This window comes from Populus euphratica, unplaced genomic scaffold (genome assembly GCF_000495115.2).
Source record: "Populus euphratica unplaced genomic scaffold, PopEup_1.0 scaffold111.1, whole genome shotgun sequence".
NCBI classification, from domain to species: Eukaryota; Viridiplantae; Streptophyta; class Magnoliopsida; order Malpighiales; family Salicaceae; genus Populus; species Populus euphratica.
In genome coordinates this window covers 917,093-933,363 of record NW_011499877.1, presented here as the reverse complement: position 1 = coordinate 933,363, position 16,271 = coordinate 917,093, and the positions used below count along the sequence as shown (strand labels likewise).

The window sequence follows — 16,271 nt, the reverse complement described above, 5'->3', positions numbered from 1 at the left end:
CAGGACCTTTCATATAGCTTATTCTTGTAACAATTTTATTTTTTGGATTCATATTAAAAATATTCAAGCTTATGACAATTATAACATTCAATAGTAAACTTGTTAAAGCTACACTCGCTTTCTTTTTTTTCTCATCCTTAAAGTCTGACATAACCTCATCATTTTTCTTTTAAATATTTTTCTCTTACCGCACATATTATTACTGCATCTATAATTAAAAAACCATATTTCATCTATGTTGGCTTTCTTATCAGTTAGTTACATATGCCATTAACAATATTTCTTCAGTACCTTTCATATAGCTTATTCTTGTAACAATCTTATTTTTTGGATTCATATTAAAAATATCCAAGCTTATGACAATTATAATATTCAATAGTAAACTTGTTAAAGCTACGCTCGCTTCTTTTTTTTTTCTCATCCTTGAAGTCTGACATGACCTCATCATTTTTCTTTTAAATATTTTTCAAAAGTAACATTCAATGCTCATTCTTCCACAACATGAAGTTTCATACATTACTAATATACTAAAAGATTGCTTTATAAGTCATCGATGATAAGAACATCCAAATTATTTGATTTTTCAATAAAACACACCACATAATCATACTTGTGTGTTATGGATCTCAAAACCTTTTCAATGATCATTACATTATCTATCTTTTCTTTATTGATTCTCATCTTATTAACCACAATAAGAATATGGGTAAATATGCTTGTTCATAGACTTTCTCCTCTTTATGTTTAACATTTCAAACTCTTTTTTTTTTAAGAGCTTGTTGTTATGCTCATTTTACTCATGTTATTCATTGATATTTCTATTTTAAGAAATTTAAAATGCTTTTAGTTATATCTTTGTTTAAGATAATTTCTAGAATCAATCGATTTATGGTCTAAAATGATAGTTCTTTACCTTTATATCCTCAAACCTTGCATCGTCAATCATCTTTTTCTATGCTTTAATGAGTTGAGCTTCTTCTATTGTTACAGGAATTCCATCTTCCACAATACTCCAATATTTTTTTTTAATTGCATGAAATTCTTCATAAACATATACTAGTAATCACAATACCCATCAAATATCACGATGGCATGATTCACAAATCTATTTTTAGTTATCATGTTTTTGTTATTTTAAAAAATTATTACTCTATAATTTCAACCAAACTCTTGTATCATGGCTCCGATGCTAATATTTGAGAATTTGCAAAATTATATGATAAACATAAACAAAATTAGGAGGATGTTTGCAACCCACTCTTTAGATGCCTATTAATGTGGCAAGTAACTAGGAATTGACAAGTAACTAGAAATCAAATTACTTGTTATTAAAGAATAGGAATTATTCAAACCCCTCAGCAAAAACAACCATCAGTTCCAACAATACCTTTAAACAGTTCAAAATTCAATCAACAAAAATAATAAATAGATAACAGGGATTGTATAGAGTGGTAGGAGGGAGAAGATAATGAATGACAAATCATCTGCTATTTCCAGCTTTGAAGTAAACGACATGCCAATCAAACTTGATTTTGGTGCTGCATAAAGAAGAAGAAAAGCTCGCAAAATGGTGATATAATGGGGCAAAATTGAAAAACCAAAAAACATTATGGGTTAAATCGTAAAATCGGAGTAGTAGCAGCAAGCAACTCTTCTATCTATGCACTGGCCAGGCAGAGAGGAGAAAGAAAGAGAGAGAGAAGAAAAGATGGCTTTCTTACTGAAGAATTGCTCCTCCTCCATTTCTTCACACCTCCGATCTAAATCTCAGGTCTTTTTTCTTATTTGATTTTGATTTTTATCTGTATTTACGTTCTTTCCATGTCCATGAATTCATTTATTTATTATTGTACAGAAGACACAGGACGCCCTCTCTATTTCGCGTCGCGGATTCCATGTTGAACCTGGTCCTCGCGAGAAAGCTGTCTCTCTCTCTCACCCTCACTAATTATATTCCAATTTCCTTTATTATTTTGCTAAAGGGTTTTTCTTGTGTGTGTTTTTGACTTGATGAGATGCTGATATCTTCTTGTCTAAATCATAAACCTGTAATCTGGCTTCTCTCTTTCTTTTTTAATTATTCATATCCCAAATCATGATTTTGATAAGATTCTCGCTTTTTAAGCGTTTTTTTAGTAAAACCAGCCATTTCTGTGTTTGTTTGCTAAATGAAGCTTGGCTTGTTTTATCCATAAATTTAGAATTTGTAATTACAGAATGCGATCAGTCAGGTCGAGTAATTCTTGAGCTAAATATATTTTTATATATAAACCGCTGCCAAAAAAGATTCGATGGTTTTGGGATTAATCTTGTCTTTCTTATCATTTTGAACTAATTTCCAGTAAGAGCCATAGGCATTGCCATTATGTACTTTGCTTTCGATATGATTTTGTTGGGAAAACTTCTAAAGTGCTTTTTCTGAAGAATTAAAACCTGCCCTTTTTCAAATTTTTTCCCCTGAATTGCTAGAAAATACTCCATTCATAATAAATTGTGTTTAAAGTGAACTAGCAAATACTTGAAAATTCGAATTGGATGCCACAAGCAAGATTTTTTCTTGCTGATTCAGTCTGTGCAGCAGGTACAAATGGTTTGTTGCCCTGCCTGTTTCAAATAACCTGGTTCAACCGAGCCTTGTACTTTTGGTTTAAATTCCTGCACCAATCTGTAGTTCTTAACACTTTTCTGCTCATGTGCCTGAGATCTCCCGTTAGTTCATATGTTGTAAGTCAATGTCTGTCATCTTCTCTTCTGCAGCAACTATATGTTCAAGTTTCTGCAGAAAATTTCAAGGACTTATCAACTTTCTTCTAAAGGACAATATCACCACACCCCTCTCTGTAATTAATAATTTAGCAGCGATTCATGAAAAATTTCCTAAAAGTTAATTGTCTTTCATTAATTTCAAATTCTCTCCACAATGTCTGCAGTTTCAGAGACTAATTTTGTAATTATTGAAACTCAAAGTTTCCCACGCATGTATTACCTTTATAACACTAATTGTTCTTGGATTGTATTTGCTTGCCATTCTCTGAATTGTCCCCAATGCTCTAAGCATTCCCATTCTCAATTTCCCTTGTATTCTTCCTCCCGTGTCATTGTCCATGATGAGCAGGTCTCTTTTCAAGATTTTTTTTTTTGCATCTTCCATCCACCAAATTGCATAATTCTTATAGAACTCCAGTTTTCTTGATGCTTCCCTTTAATACCATTAATTTGATATGAGGAATATGTTGAAAAAAGCACAGCAATATGTGCAGGCATTGTGTAGGAATGCTTTGCTTTTCATATTAAATTTGAATGAAGCAAGATGGATATAATGATCTCACTAGTGGAACAGTAACAGTACAGAAACTAATGACTTGATATATAATTTTTTTAATATTTTGACAAATGCATTGCTGCTTGATATGTTAAACTGCTGCTCTTTACAGTCTGTTTTGAAATCTAATATCATGGTCTAGGGAAGAAAACCCATAGCCTAGGAAATGACAAAGTTGTGGAGGCATTGATACACAGCTGGATATGTGCAACTGGTGCTCTTTACAATCTGTTTTGATTTAAAACGTGATTTCATAGTCTAGGAATTTTAAAGAGTCAGTAAAGCCAGAAAACTATCTCCTGCAGTTCTCTAGACATGAAAATTACAAACTTACCTCTTAAAAGACAATTCTACCTTGAAATAATCAATTGCTAAATATAAGTTGTTTATCTTACAGCTCTTGGCTGAAGACCCTGCTCTTAAGCGGTTCAAATCACATAAGAAGAGTGTGTGGAGACTCAAAAGAGCTGGAGATGTTCTGACCCTTGTTGTTGTAGCAGGTATGTTGCTGTCTTTCATACAAGTAGAAGAAAATTGCACTTAATTCTTAATTTTTTTTTTTGGTGAAAACGCTTTGGGATTGGTTAAACCTCATTAATGGGTATAGAACTGGAAAAAAATGAGTGTCAAACATTTTGCATGTAATTAATTCTTAAATTTTTTTTTTGGGTGAAAACAATTTGGGATTGGTTAAACCTCATTAGTGGGTATAGAACTGGAAAAAATGAGTGTCAAACATTTTGCATGTAAATGTCGTTGTTAATTGGAATGATTAATAATTATCCAAAGAGCACATCTAGACATCGAGTAAGATGATTTGAGCTTTTATTCGGGCACTGTCACCATATCATGATGACTGACTGTAATCTGATACACTAAAGACTCGCATAAGAGTCTTGTCATGTCATCGTCGTCCTTGTTTTACTTGAACTTTCCAGTGCTTTCCTAGTGGATTTTGTTGGAAGCAGGCACTTTAATCAACTAAAAAAATGAACTTTTTAAGATTTGAATGATGGTATTGCTTAAATTTAGCCGGATATCAGGTGCACAGTGTATAGATTATCTCACCAGGAATTGCAATCTTATACTATGATTTTGTTTCAGGCTGTTGCTATGAAATTTATGTCAAAGCAGTGATGCGGGAAGAAGCTCGGAAAGAGGCAAAGAAAAGTGCATAATTGGGTGTTCAATGTCTGAGATTTCTGTTTCTGTCAAGTACATCAGATCCATTTGCAATTTTTTCAGTGTCTAATAAGTAGTAACTGCCACTTGTGATCAAATGCTTGCCCTCAAAAGCTTCTGTTTTTTGGGTTCTGTGCTGTAAAGTTTGTCATTTTTTCATACCATGCCTATGGAAAAATCTTCCTAGTGCCTGTTTTTGGATCCCTTGGACATTTGAATGTACATCTGTTTTCTTCCATCCTTCTTGCCCTTGTTGAATGATCAAAGCACACACAATTGAAGTATTTACTTTAGTTTGGTTAAAATGATCCAATCATGTGGCTTTAATAGCTTTTTTTTTTCTCGGAGAGAAAATTCCATAAAAAATTTACTTGGTAAATAAAAGAGTAATTTTAAATCAAAGCAAATCCTTCTTCTGGCACCATTAAACCGTGAAAAACAAATCAAATTTCAGATATTTAAAAGATCTCGTTGTCGTATTTTGTTTTGTCAAGCAAATGCACGAATTTAAAATAGCAATCCACAACAAAGCTATAGAATTTCAAGCATTCAAGTTTTATTGCTTGCGCTCGAGCTTGAGCTGAATTTGTGCATATCGATGAATTTTTTTCGTCTAATTTCAAGCATTCAAGTTTTATTGCTTGCGCTCGAGCTCGAGCTGAATTTGTGCATATCGATGAATTTTTTTCAGACGAGTATTCATCGGAGCCACAAGCTTCCTGGAAAGATAATCATTTCCAGACTAGGGATTCTGGTATATCTGCTCCTCTATGCCTTGTAAACAGCAGCTTCTGTGGATTGTGTCAGCAGGAACCATCAACAGGAATGCTAGATAATTGTGAAGAGCAGCCAAGAGAGGTTTCATAATCAAATTAAAGTAACCAAAGTTCGAATGTAGTGATTACCAAAGTCTTGAGCATCAGCCTGAAGGCAGAGTTGAAAATAAGAAGCCAGAAATGAGAAAAAGAAACAAGGCATGCTAAAAGAAAACTGCAAAACAAACTTGAGGTTACAAGAGAAGCGAGCCTCGCCAGTTTCAGATAGCTTCTCACCAGTTCCTGTTGAGAACAAGCAGGGCAGTACAACCATAGTCTCCTATCAAGCACCCATGTTAGAGCATGCTCGACCAGTAACTTTCCACATCTTAGATGACATACCGGCACGGCACAGGCTGATAAATATGACTGCTTTCAACTAGGGCACCTGCAAGATTGTTCCTTTCACAAGGGTCTCTTAAAAACCCAGAAAAAAAGTGGTAAGCAACATGCAACTACGTCTTGTTTTTTCTCCCTCTCTATTTTCTAATGTTTAAGGAATTTAAACAAGTTAAGAGCACATCCTCTTCCACGGCAAGGAGTATTTTGAAGGTGTAAATTACAATCTACATGACAAAACTTAAAAGCAACATAAATTCTTACATGGCGGAGCCCTGAAGGGTCTCCAGAAGAGGAAGGTAGGAAAAATCCTGTAAAGTTCAGGAAGAATAAGTCAAATTGCACTTCTTTTTCATTATGTGTTTGAGGCAAATATCTGATTTTAGTAACAAGTTTGCCTTGTTTCAGATTCCTGCAAGCATGAGATCAACAAGAACAGGAAAAGCTCACAGCAAGCCTATAGTTTAGACATCACTCCAGAAAATAACCAAGGACTGCAAACTTTACACTGTCAAACGTACAATTATAGTAGGTAAAATGGTAAGAAACCAAATGAGTCAAAAGGTTTTCTTAGAAAAAAGCTACTTCTGTTATTGAAATTCAGAAAGAGAAGAGGACTTGCTTCTGTATATTGAAGCAAGAGTAACCATGTATTCTTATCTGCTACACACACACACACACACATATAAGCAGACATAGTTAATCTACTTTCCACTTTGAATAATAACTTCTGAAGCTCATCAGCCGGAGGACAGCATAACAGGGAAAATGGATGACAGAAGTCCTTCAAAACCCAAGTTCACAATTAGAATCAATGGAGGACCTAGTTCTAACACAAAGGATAGCCAATGACTGAACTACGCAAGGTAAGCTACATGAATGGATCCCAAGGAACAGAGAATTTTTTAAAAAAAAAAACTGAAGAAAAAGAAACTATCTATCCACTTAAAGTTAGAAAATTAAAAAAAGGATGCTGTCTTACCTGCAGGTTCATGGATGAATCCAAAGCCTGATAGAAAAAACATTCAATCAAGAACATAATTAGTTAAAATTGAATTTGGGATATTAAGCATCTTATATTTTTTTTTCTTATTGCCTGTGCTGTGAGTTGTTGCCACTAACGTGGTCATGCAAACACTAACAAGATTAACTCTAAATTCAAGATGAAATGATACATAGTGGTCATCCTATTTTCCAGATTCTAGTATCACCTGCCCTTCTTTTGCAATTGTGTGCCAGCCCTTACCAGGATCACCATATTGAAATGAAGTAAAATACCAGGTTTGACATAATCCTCAGAGATCGAATCAGCTTCCACAGATACTGAAAGGAGGAAACAGCTAACTGATACTGAAGCAAGCATCACCAGAAGAATCCACAAGATGTGTTCAGCAACAGCCTCATTGAAAGAACATAAAGGCAGGGAGACAGAGACACGACCTACAAAAGGCTATAGCCCAACTCCGAAGTCAACTGAAGATTATCAGCAATTCTCACCAGCATTGCAAACCTCTTGGAATGTCCGCACAATTTATGAAAAGCTCATGCAAGAACTCCACTCTCCCTCGTTTCTTTGCAAAAGCAGACTTTATTTTTGGATCATTAAGGTAGGCAACATATATCCACTACGAGTTTAAGGGACTAATTAAGTTGTCAAATCCAAATTCAAACTAGAAAAATATGATGATTTGTGCATTGTTAAGAGATAACAGTAAGAATTAAATAAGATAAATTCTTTAATTGTTAATAGAATTATTATTATTATTATTATTTTTGATTAACGTGGGTGTCCGGGCCAGCTTACGCGCATCACGACTAATCTCACGGTCCACTGGACATCCTGCAAGTTTCAGTGAACAGGTTAGGCACCGTGGGGGTGACAGGCGTACCACACAGCAAGGAGCCAGCAGAACCAGGAAGAACACCACTCGCCAGCCCCACTCTCACCGGGACTCGAACCGAAGTTCGAAAGAAGGCGAGTAGCACCTTACGCCACTGAGCTACAAGCTGCTTGGTAATTATTATTATTATTATTATTATTATTATTATTTTGAAGGAAAGTGTATTTGCTAAAATTAACATGCGAACTACTTAAACTTAAAATTAGTATTGGTGATGTTCTTTTGAAAATTCCAAAAATTGAAAGAAAGCTGGTTCAAAGAACACCTTACCATGATTAGGTTGGTGGTTGATAAAATTTTTAATTTTTTGATTATTTTAAATTAATGTTTTTAATAATTTTGTATTATTTTAATATGTTAATATAAAAATAAAATTTTTAAAATAAAAAATATTTTAATATATTTTTAAATAAAAAATATTAATACTGAACATGATTAGATTCTTGTATGAATAAAAAAGTATAGTGCTACTCTTATAGGTTGATGGTTGAACAAAGTTTTGAGAAATTTTAAATTTTTTTCTTTAAAGTATTTTTTTAATCTTTTTAAATTAATTTAATATATTAATATTAAAAATAAATTTTAAAAAGTAAAAAAAATATTTTAATATATCTCTGTCTTTTGTAACTATCACTTAATGCCCTGAAAAGCGAAAAACAGGATATGTTCGAATCGATCTAGTGCTGAACTAGATTAGATTCTTGTAAGAATAAAATCACAGAGCTTCTCTTACAGTCGATGACTCAAGTCTAGTAGCTTGACACCTGTCGAAACGTAGGGCAATAATGTAATATACTTAGCTACTTTGGTTTTGGAAAATGACCAAAATGCCGCCATCAAAGACGCCTTGCATTTTCTATTGCGTCTACGGTCTACTAGTAAATTAGTAATACGTATCTGTATTGTTAGGTTTCTCTCTTTTTAACTCTCTGGGCTGTAAATCCCGAACGCGCACGGATTTTGGAAGTCTCCTCTCCGCTTACCATTTATCACCACCACCACCAATCATTTCGAAGGTTTTTGGGAATAAGAAGAAGATCCATCGGAAAGATAGATAGATAGCTAGCTAGATATCATCTATCAATATCTATATCACCCTTTTATTTGACAAAGTAAAGTAATCATCGATGGCAACATTTGCAGGGACAACTCAGAAGTGTAAAGCATGTGATAAGACTGTGTACTTGGTGGATCAACTCACCGTTGATAACAAAGTCTATCACAAGGCTTGTTTTAGATGCCACCACTGCAAGGGTACCCTCAAGGTTGATACCACCCTCCCTTTGTGTGTGTGTGTGTGTGTGTGTGTGTTTGTGTGTGTGTATCACAAGTACATGCAGAAGTCTGCTCAAAGAAACAGATATAATATCGACATCTCCTCTTTTACTGGATCATACATATTTATAGTCACCTTTTAGTTCAATTTCTTCACTTTTGTAGTACATGGTTATAGAGAAGGTTGTGTAACTTGATGATTGTGTGCTTGCTTGTCGTGTCAAGATTAGATAATATTCATTTCAACTGAAAGGATGTTTTTTTTTTTTTTTTGAAGCTGGTTTACTTTCCATCATGATTATCCCAATATATAATGCCATAGCTTGTACTCGAACAATAGAAATGTTCTTTTGTTCTGGGGATCCAAGTAATTGAGATCAAGATTTTGCATATGTATTCATCTTTCCTTTTTTTCAATTGGATGATCTATAGATGGGGTTTTTTAGACTCTTTGATATTAAATGCTGTTTGTCCTAGTTGGTTGATGTAGGCCCCTTTTTTTGGCCATAAAATTTATTTGTAGATCCTCAGTTTTAAGCGGTGATGGAGTATCCCCACAGGATGTCAAGGGAAGGAGAGAGGTGGGGTTGAGAGAGAGGTCACATTTTCAAATCTTTGTCAAGCAAACAATGACTTGTGGATGGGTTGAAAAGCAATTCTTCAATGCTTTTGTTTTCTGTCGGTCTTTTTGGTAGTTGGGAAGAGAAGAATGGAGTTTTGTTCATTTTCAAACCACATAGTTGATTCAACAATTTCTCAGATATCAAATTTAAAACAGCAAAATGGTAATTTTGCATATACAGAGGTGTCTGTTTTTGTAGTTGATTTTATGGCAATATTACATCATAATGTGGAGAACTTTATTAGATTACCAGGGAGAGATACATGCAGTTATTGTCATGGTACAGGGACACAGCAGGACCTCTAGAAGGTTGAGTAAATGCAAATTGTCTGTTTCTTTAGTCCTTGGAGCGTGTGAATCATATTGTTTTCATATTGAACTTTGTTTCCTGGTTTAACTGAATGATTTAAGTTGATATATATATGCGACCTGCAGCATGAACACAGATAAGATAACCAACAGTGGCAGTTTTTTCTCATTTCCTTTTTTGCCATACTGATTGCTAGGTACCACCAGAAACATGGTTTTAACTAAATCAGCATGCAATTGGCAAATCTCATGGCAATTGAAGTGGGTGTGAATACATAGGGAAGAAAACTTATTGTAAAGGATTTCACTTCATCAATGAAGATACATTGAAACTTATCTTTATTGGAAGCATATATGGATCATAATTGAGTTGCGTATTCATTCTCCAATCTCATGACTTTCTGAGTTACGTTTCTGCTTGCACCTCTGGGGGATGAACCTGGGTCTTGTTTCTGAAATCAAAAGACATAGTATAGCATTATATGAAGTAATTGAGTGATGACAAAAAGGTAATCAGAGATTGAAGAACTAACATATAGCAGAATAAGAATGTTGATAACTACACCTACTTAGGATTTTCTGGTCAAACTAGTAGTAGCCATATGCAGAAACCTATTATAAAGATTTTGGGCAGCTTCGGGATTAGGTTCCTAAGAAGACATGGTGCCCTTTTTCATTGTAAAACAGATATGAACTCGTGTTTTCTATGATGTTTTCTTCATAATTGATCTAAACATGTTCCTTCTTACCTTTGCAGTTGAGCAACTATTCATCCTTTGAAGGTGTTTTATATTGCAAGCCTCACTTTGATCAACTTTTCAAGATGACAGGCAGCTTGGATAAAAGTTTTGAAGGTGAGTACCAGTTATTAATTTTCCTGAAGCACAATACCCTGTGTAACATCCACATGTTTAATTTCACTCACGGACCGTTATTTTCATCTCCCTTTCCTAGGCACTCCGAAAACTGTTAGAGGTGACCGGTCTGCCGATCAGGTATTGAAACTTCATTACAAGTTACAACCATTTCATATTTTTTTTTTATTAATCTTTAAAATGGTTATTAAGATGCTTCTTTTTGTGAATGAAACTGCACAGGTCCTTAGCAACAGCAAAGTTTCAAGTATGTTTGCTGGAACTCAGGAAAAATGTGTTGCTTGCAAGAAAACTGTTTACCCCCTCGAAAAGGTAAATGGGATGGTTTAATAATAGTAATAATGCATGTTTTGATGGAATAAAATCATTTTTTCCCACTAGGGCTGGAAGATGTAAGGCATTAAATTAAGCAAATAAATCTTTTCAGATCATTACAGCCGATGGCCTTGCTTGTTTTGCAGGATGTTCAAAACTAATGAAAATAGAAAGCTATGCTACCAAGGATGTCCAAGAACTTTAAGTTTTGGGCTTGAATACAAGTCAAATCTTTTTCTATTTTATCTCAAAATGTTTTCACAAATAGACATCTTTGCATCGTGTAGTTCTCCATTAATGCTCCAATTCAAGTCTGAAATCTCTACACCATGTGTTTGTTTTCTAAGATTCTCAAATCTCAGAGTGAATGTTTGATGCTGTGGAAAAAGAAAAATAGGGAACTATTCTTATAGTTTCTTGTCCCCAACTTTGTGCATCTTTCAGGTGGCAGTTGATGGAACATCTTATCATAAAGCTTGTTTCAGATGCGCTCATGGAGGCTGTGTCATCAGCCCCTCAAACTATGTAGCCCATGAGCATAGTCTGTATTGCCGGCATCATCATAATCAGCTCTTCAAGGAGAAGGGAAACTTCAGCCAATTCGGCAAACATGAACATCTTACACCAGAGGATGAGACTGCAACTGCTGAATGATACTGTATAATTTTCTATAAACTAAGAGCGTGTGATAAGCACTCAGAGAGCTTTATTTCCATGTAGAGTCGGATGCAATTTGCTGAAGTGCATGAAAAGCAATAACAAGCTTGTAGTATGTTTTGAAGAAAACGGTATTCATTTTGGGAGTTCCAGCTTGTTGCTGTAACATTTTGAGTGTGAATTTCGAACTTATAATAAGCTGAGATGTGTTGAAAATAAATACAGAAAATACTATAATTTCTGTATTTATTTTCAAGCCGAAGCTTATTTCTATGGATGCAGTGTCTTGTTTGCAACTTTGGCTTTTTTTATTTTTTTTGTTAATCTGAAGTGCTTGTGTCGCTGTCGTACACAATTCACATATCTAGAACGTTAAAAGCTATCCAATGTGCCTTATCTTAGATTCATGTTCGTAACAATTAAATAATAGATTTGGATCGTGATTACAAAATCAGTCTGGGCTGACGAATTACGTTGAAATTATTAAAAGCCTTAGTTTCATTTCTCTCGTCGAATAATTTCTTACTGCTCTGCAAAAGATAAAAAGGTCATGCTAAGGCAATAACTTGCAGCAAATTAATTAACAAAACAGGCTATAGTTAAAACAGTGCCCCTCAACCCCAACTTTTCTTCTTCTTCTCCTTTTTCCAATTTCAAGATTATTTTAGAAATGCTTTGTATTTTTTTTTTAATTTTTTATCAGGTTATATATTAGTTTTATTGATTTAATTTTTTTTTCTATTTCAACTTTCAATATTATATTTATGAGCTTTATAATTTTTTTAGATACATTTTATAAATTTATCTTAATTTCAAGATCTAAGTCACAATTTTAACGAATTAATCTTGGTTGACTTGAGTTATTTTTTAAGTCAATTTTTTTAATTGATTTTTTCCTCGATTTCATCATATATTATTGGGTTGGTTAGAAATTAGGTTCAATTTTTTTTTATATATGAAGATATATTGATCTTGTGACATAAGTTGCGGGTTTAGCAAGTTGACCCGAGTTAAGTTGACTTGAGTTAACTATGTTCATTTTGTTTGGGTCCTTTCTTATCAAATATTTTTAATTGGGCTTTATAGTTTTTTCAATTTTCTTTCAATAGGGTTATCATAATCTTATAAATCGGATCGCGGGCTAACTAGGTTAACTAGATTAGTATATACTTTATTTTAAAATGCCCAGGTTTAATATAAATTACAAGAAGAATAAATTAGATATTTAATATTTATATTATTTATACCATTGTAGACAACATTATATCAATTAAACAAGAACTACTAAGTTACATAAAAAATATATTTGATCATTTTGATTATAAATCATCTGAAACTTATAAAGCTTGTTTATTAGATAAGATGACAAGAACACCCTTTAATAAAAGAGTGAAAGATCTAATGAATTATTATTATTATTATTATTATATGGAACAATAATTATTCATTCTATAAATGGATATACATGTTTCATCATTAATGACCATATTTAATATGGTCATGTGCATTTGATAAAACTTTAAATCATTTGAAAGCTTCAAAGAATTTAAAAATAAAATTCAAATTTAAATTAAAAAGGATATTATGATACTTTGATTAGATTTAGGTGATGAATACTTCAATCAAGATTTTCAAGATTATCAAAAAGAGAACGAAACTCTCTTATAATAGGCATTTTCTGGAACACCACAATATAATAGAGTTTCTTAAAGGAGAAATTACATCCTAATTGATATAGTGTATTCCATGATGAGCTATACAAACCTTTCATTTCCTTTTAGAATTATGTCTTGTATGCTACTATGTACTTCTTAAAAAAGATATCACCAAAATCTATTGATACAACTACATATAAGATATGGTGTATTCCACCAAAATCTATTGATACGACTAAATATAAGATATGATGTATACTAGAGTTTCTTAAAGGAGAAATTACATCCTAATTAATATGGTATATTCCACAATGAGCTATACAAACCTTTCATTTCCTTTTAAAATTATGCCTTGCAAGCCAATATTTACCTCTTAAAAAAAGTTCCACCAAAATCTATTGATACAATTACATATAAGATATGGAATAGTAGGAGACCAATCTTGTTATACTTAAAGATTTGAGATATGACACTTATATAAAGTGTTGTATTTGAAAAGCGATGAGTTAAGTCGGACAAAAGTAATTTTATAGGATATCCAAAAGAAATTAATGAATATTATTTATATCATCTTGTTGAGAAAAAATATTAGTCTCAAAACATGTTATCTTTCTAAAAAAGATTTTTCTTGAAAAGAGTAGTGAAAGGAAATTACAACTTGAAGAAGTTTAAAAACCATAAACTGACATCCAAATAGAACTTGAACTTGAGGCAAGAACATTGGATGCTCATCATAAAGCTTAAGAGACATAGGAACTCCACAGATCTGGTAGGACATATCATACACTAATGAAATATAGACTTCTCATAAAAGCTAAAAAATAACAAGTTGCTCACACTTGATGAGTCTATAAATTACATGGAACCAATATCTGATATTGATTCTAAAAAAATGGCTTGAGACCATGAAATATAGAATGAATTCCAAGTGCTCCAACCAAATATGGACCTTGATTGATCTACCTAAAGGAATAAGACTCATCGGATGTAATTGGGTCTTTAAGAGAAAGACTAACATGGATAACAATGTATAAATATATAAAGCTAGACTAGTTACCAAAAATAAAAACAGATATATTGACTTTGATGAAATCTTTTTGTTAGTATCTATGTTAAAATTTATAGACTTTACTTGCTATAGTTGCATACCATGATTATGAGATTTGTCAAATAGATGTTTAAATTTTATTCCTAAATGGGAATGTTCAAAAAGATATATATGTGACACGACCTGAAAGTTCTTAATTTATGAAATTTTTAAATAAAGTTTGTTAGCCATAAAAATCCATTTATGGACTTAAGCAAACTATAAGGAGTTGGGATATCCATTTTTTATGAGATACTGATACAATTTTATTTTATAAAAAATATAAATGAATGAGTCTTGTGTTTATTAAAAAAAAAAAAGCTAAGTAGGAGTAAAGCCATTTTCTTAATATTACATATAGACATCATATCATTAACAAGAAATGACATTTCTTATTCTAGTTAGTAAAGATCTGGTTGTCCAGGAATTTCTCCATGAAGGATATGAGAGAAGCAACCTATTTATTAGAAATAAAGATCTATAGAGATAGATATGAAAGGTTGCTTATATTGATTAAATCCACATACCTAAATAAGATGGTAAAATAGTTTAGCATGAAAGAATTCAAAAGATGATGCCTGTCTATTTCGTATAAGATGCGTCTCATCAAGGATATGTTTTCTAAAACACAAATTAAGAGAGATATAATTCCATATACTTTGGATATAAGATCCATAATATATGCAATGTTATGTACAAGACCAGCTGTATCTTATGCTTTGAGTATAACAAGTAAATACCAATATAATCTAGATGAAAAATCATTAAAAGATAGTTAAAAATACTTTTAAGTAATTGAGAAGGACTAAAAATGTTTTTCTGGTGCATGGAGAAGATGAACTAGTAGTTTATAGTTATTTGACTACTAATTTTGAATAAGATATTGAAAATAAAAATTCTAGGGTAGTCATATTTTAATATAAATAATGGTGTTGAGTTGGAAAAGTTCTAAATAAAAGACCAAATAGATTCTACAACTAAAGTTGGGTACACCTTTATGTTTGAGGAGGGAAAATGTTGTTTAGATAAAGAAGTTCACCATTGAACTAGGTATGGTTCCAAACATTATTGATGTAGTAGCCTTATACTTGATAACAATGGAGTCGTTACAGAAGCACATGAACCAAATTCTTATCGATGATATAAAAATATACTTAGACAATTCTATTTTATTAGAAAGTCATAGAAATAAAAGATGTAAAGATAAAATAAATACATATTGAAAAGAATCTAATAGATCCTTTTATTAAGCCATTTTCCCGGTAAAAACATTATCATCAAGTAGAGTAATATGATATTTGATAAATGAGTGATTGACTTTAATGCATGTGGGAGATTGTTAGTGTATATACTTTGTATCCAATTGGTTAATTACACGCGGAAATGACTATGTTTATGTAAATATATTTAATTTATTAATAAAAAAATATTTATTTTTAATATTCATCGGATATTTGATTAATGAATCTAATATTTAATTAACGAGTCTAGAGTAAAGATAAACTTTGTGAGATAAAAATGTTTTGCAAAGAAAATTATAAAGTTAATATAATTTATATGAGATTCATATTGCATCAAAGTATTATTACTAAATGTTCTTAGTCAATGCTCTATTAAGACTTAACATTAATTAGAGTTGTTAAAACTGATACATATTATATTTTTTTTCATTAATGAAAAAAAATAATTGTTCTAATAAGTTGAGATATAAGGGATAACTAGAACTAATATGTAAGTACTTGTCATATAATATATACAACAAACTAACATGAATGGGAATTTTATAAAGAGAAATCACATGTGTCTATGAAAAAGTTTACATGATAATTGTGTAAGTGACATTTATATTTGAGACCACTGAGTTATCTTAAATAAGAAGTGTTATGCTTTGATTTTACTACACATTGTTCTAATTAA

The 16,271-nt window shown here is 32.2% G+C and overlaps 2 protein-coding genes and 1 long non-coding RNA gene across 13 annotated transcripts; 2 read left to right on the top strand and 1 right to left on the bottom strand.

Annotated features, from left to right (window-relative positions):
* Positions 1 to 1,592: 1,592 nt before the first annotated feature.
* On the top strand, positions 1,593 to 4,765 carry LOC105128587 (uncharacterized). Its single transcript, XM_011030312.1, has 4 exons — positions 1,593 to 1,771; positions 1,856 to 1,924; positions 3,720 to 3,822; positions 4,427 to 4,765. Exons 1-4 carry the CDS (start codon positions 1,661 to 1,663, stop codon positions 4,498 to 4,500), a joined length of 357 nt encoding a protein of 118 aa, XP_011028614.1. The 5' UTR covers positions 1,593 to 1,660; the 3' UTR covers positions 4,501 to 4,765.
* Positions 4,766 to 4,891: 126 nt separating this feature from the next.
* LOC105128585 (uncharacterized) lies at positions 4,892 to 7,866 on the bottom strand. 11 transcript variants are annotated; one of them, XR_842894.1, is made up of 3 exons: positions 7,830 to 7,866; positions 6,641 to 7,283; positions 4,892 to 6,442 (listed from the first exon to the last, which is right to left on the bottom strand). It is a non-coding gene; the product is annotated as an uncharacterized LOC105128585 (long non-coding RNA). The 11 variants fall into 11 exon arrangements; XR_842899.1 differs by lacking the exon at positions 7,830 to 7,866 and having other exon boundaries at positions 4,892 to 5,805; positions 5,923 to 6,442; positions 6,641 to 7,394; XR_842895.1 differs by lacking the exon at positions 7,830 to 7,866 and having other exon boundaries at positions 6,641 to 6,667; positions 6,870 to 7,394.
* Positions 7,867 to 8,434: 568 nt separating this feature from the next.
* LOC105128584 (LIM domain-containing protein WLIM1-like) lies at positions 8,435 to 11,930 on the top strand. The gene is made up of 5 exons (XM_011030311.1): positions 8,435 to 8,824; positions 10,523 to 10,619; positions 10,720 to 10,760; positions 10,863 to 10,952; positions 11,400 to 11,930. The coding sequence occupies exons 1-5, from the start codon at positions 8,687 to 8,689 to the stop codon at positions 11,607 to 11,609; spliced, it is 576 nt and encodes a 191-aa protein (XP_011028613.1). The 5' UTR covers positions 8,435 to 8,686; the 3' UTR covers positions 11,610 to 11,930.
* The last annotated feature ends 4,341 nt before the right edge of the window (positions 11,931 to 16,271 follow it).

Excerpts from the sequence above, each read along its gene's own strand:
- LOC105128587 (XM_011030312.1), top strand. The coding sequence starts at position 1,661 with ATGCACTGGCCAGGCAGAGAGGAGAAAGAAAGAGAGAGAGAAGAAAAG. Across the intron at positions 1,772-1,855 it reads ACCTCCGATCTAAATCTCAG|AAGACACAGGACGCCCTCTC; the intron begins GTCTTTTTTCTT and ends ATTATTGTACAG. Across the intron at positions 1,925-3,719 it reads CTGGTCCTCGCGAGAAAGCT|CTCTTGGCTGAAGACCCTGC; the intron begins GTCTCTCTCTCT and ends TTTATCTTACAG.
- LOC105128584 (XM_011030311.1), top strand. The coding sequence starts at position 8,687 with ATGGCAACATTTGCAGGGACAACTCAGAAGTGTAAAGCATGTGATAAG. Across the intron at positions 8,825-10,522 it reads ACTGCAAGGGTACCCTCAAG|TTGAGCAACTATTCATCCTT; the intron begins GTTGATACCACC and ends TTACCTTTGCAG. Across the intron at positions 10,953-11,399 it reads CTGTTTACCCCCTCGAAAAG|GTGGCAGTTGATGGAACATC; the intron begins GTAAATGGGATG and ends TGCATCTTTCAG.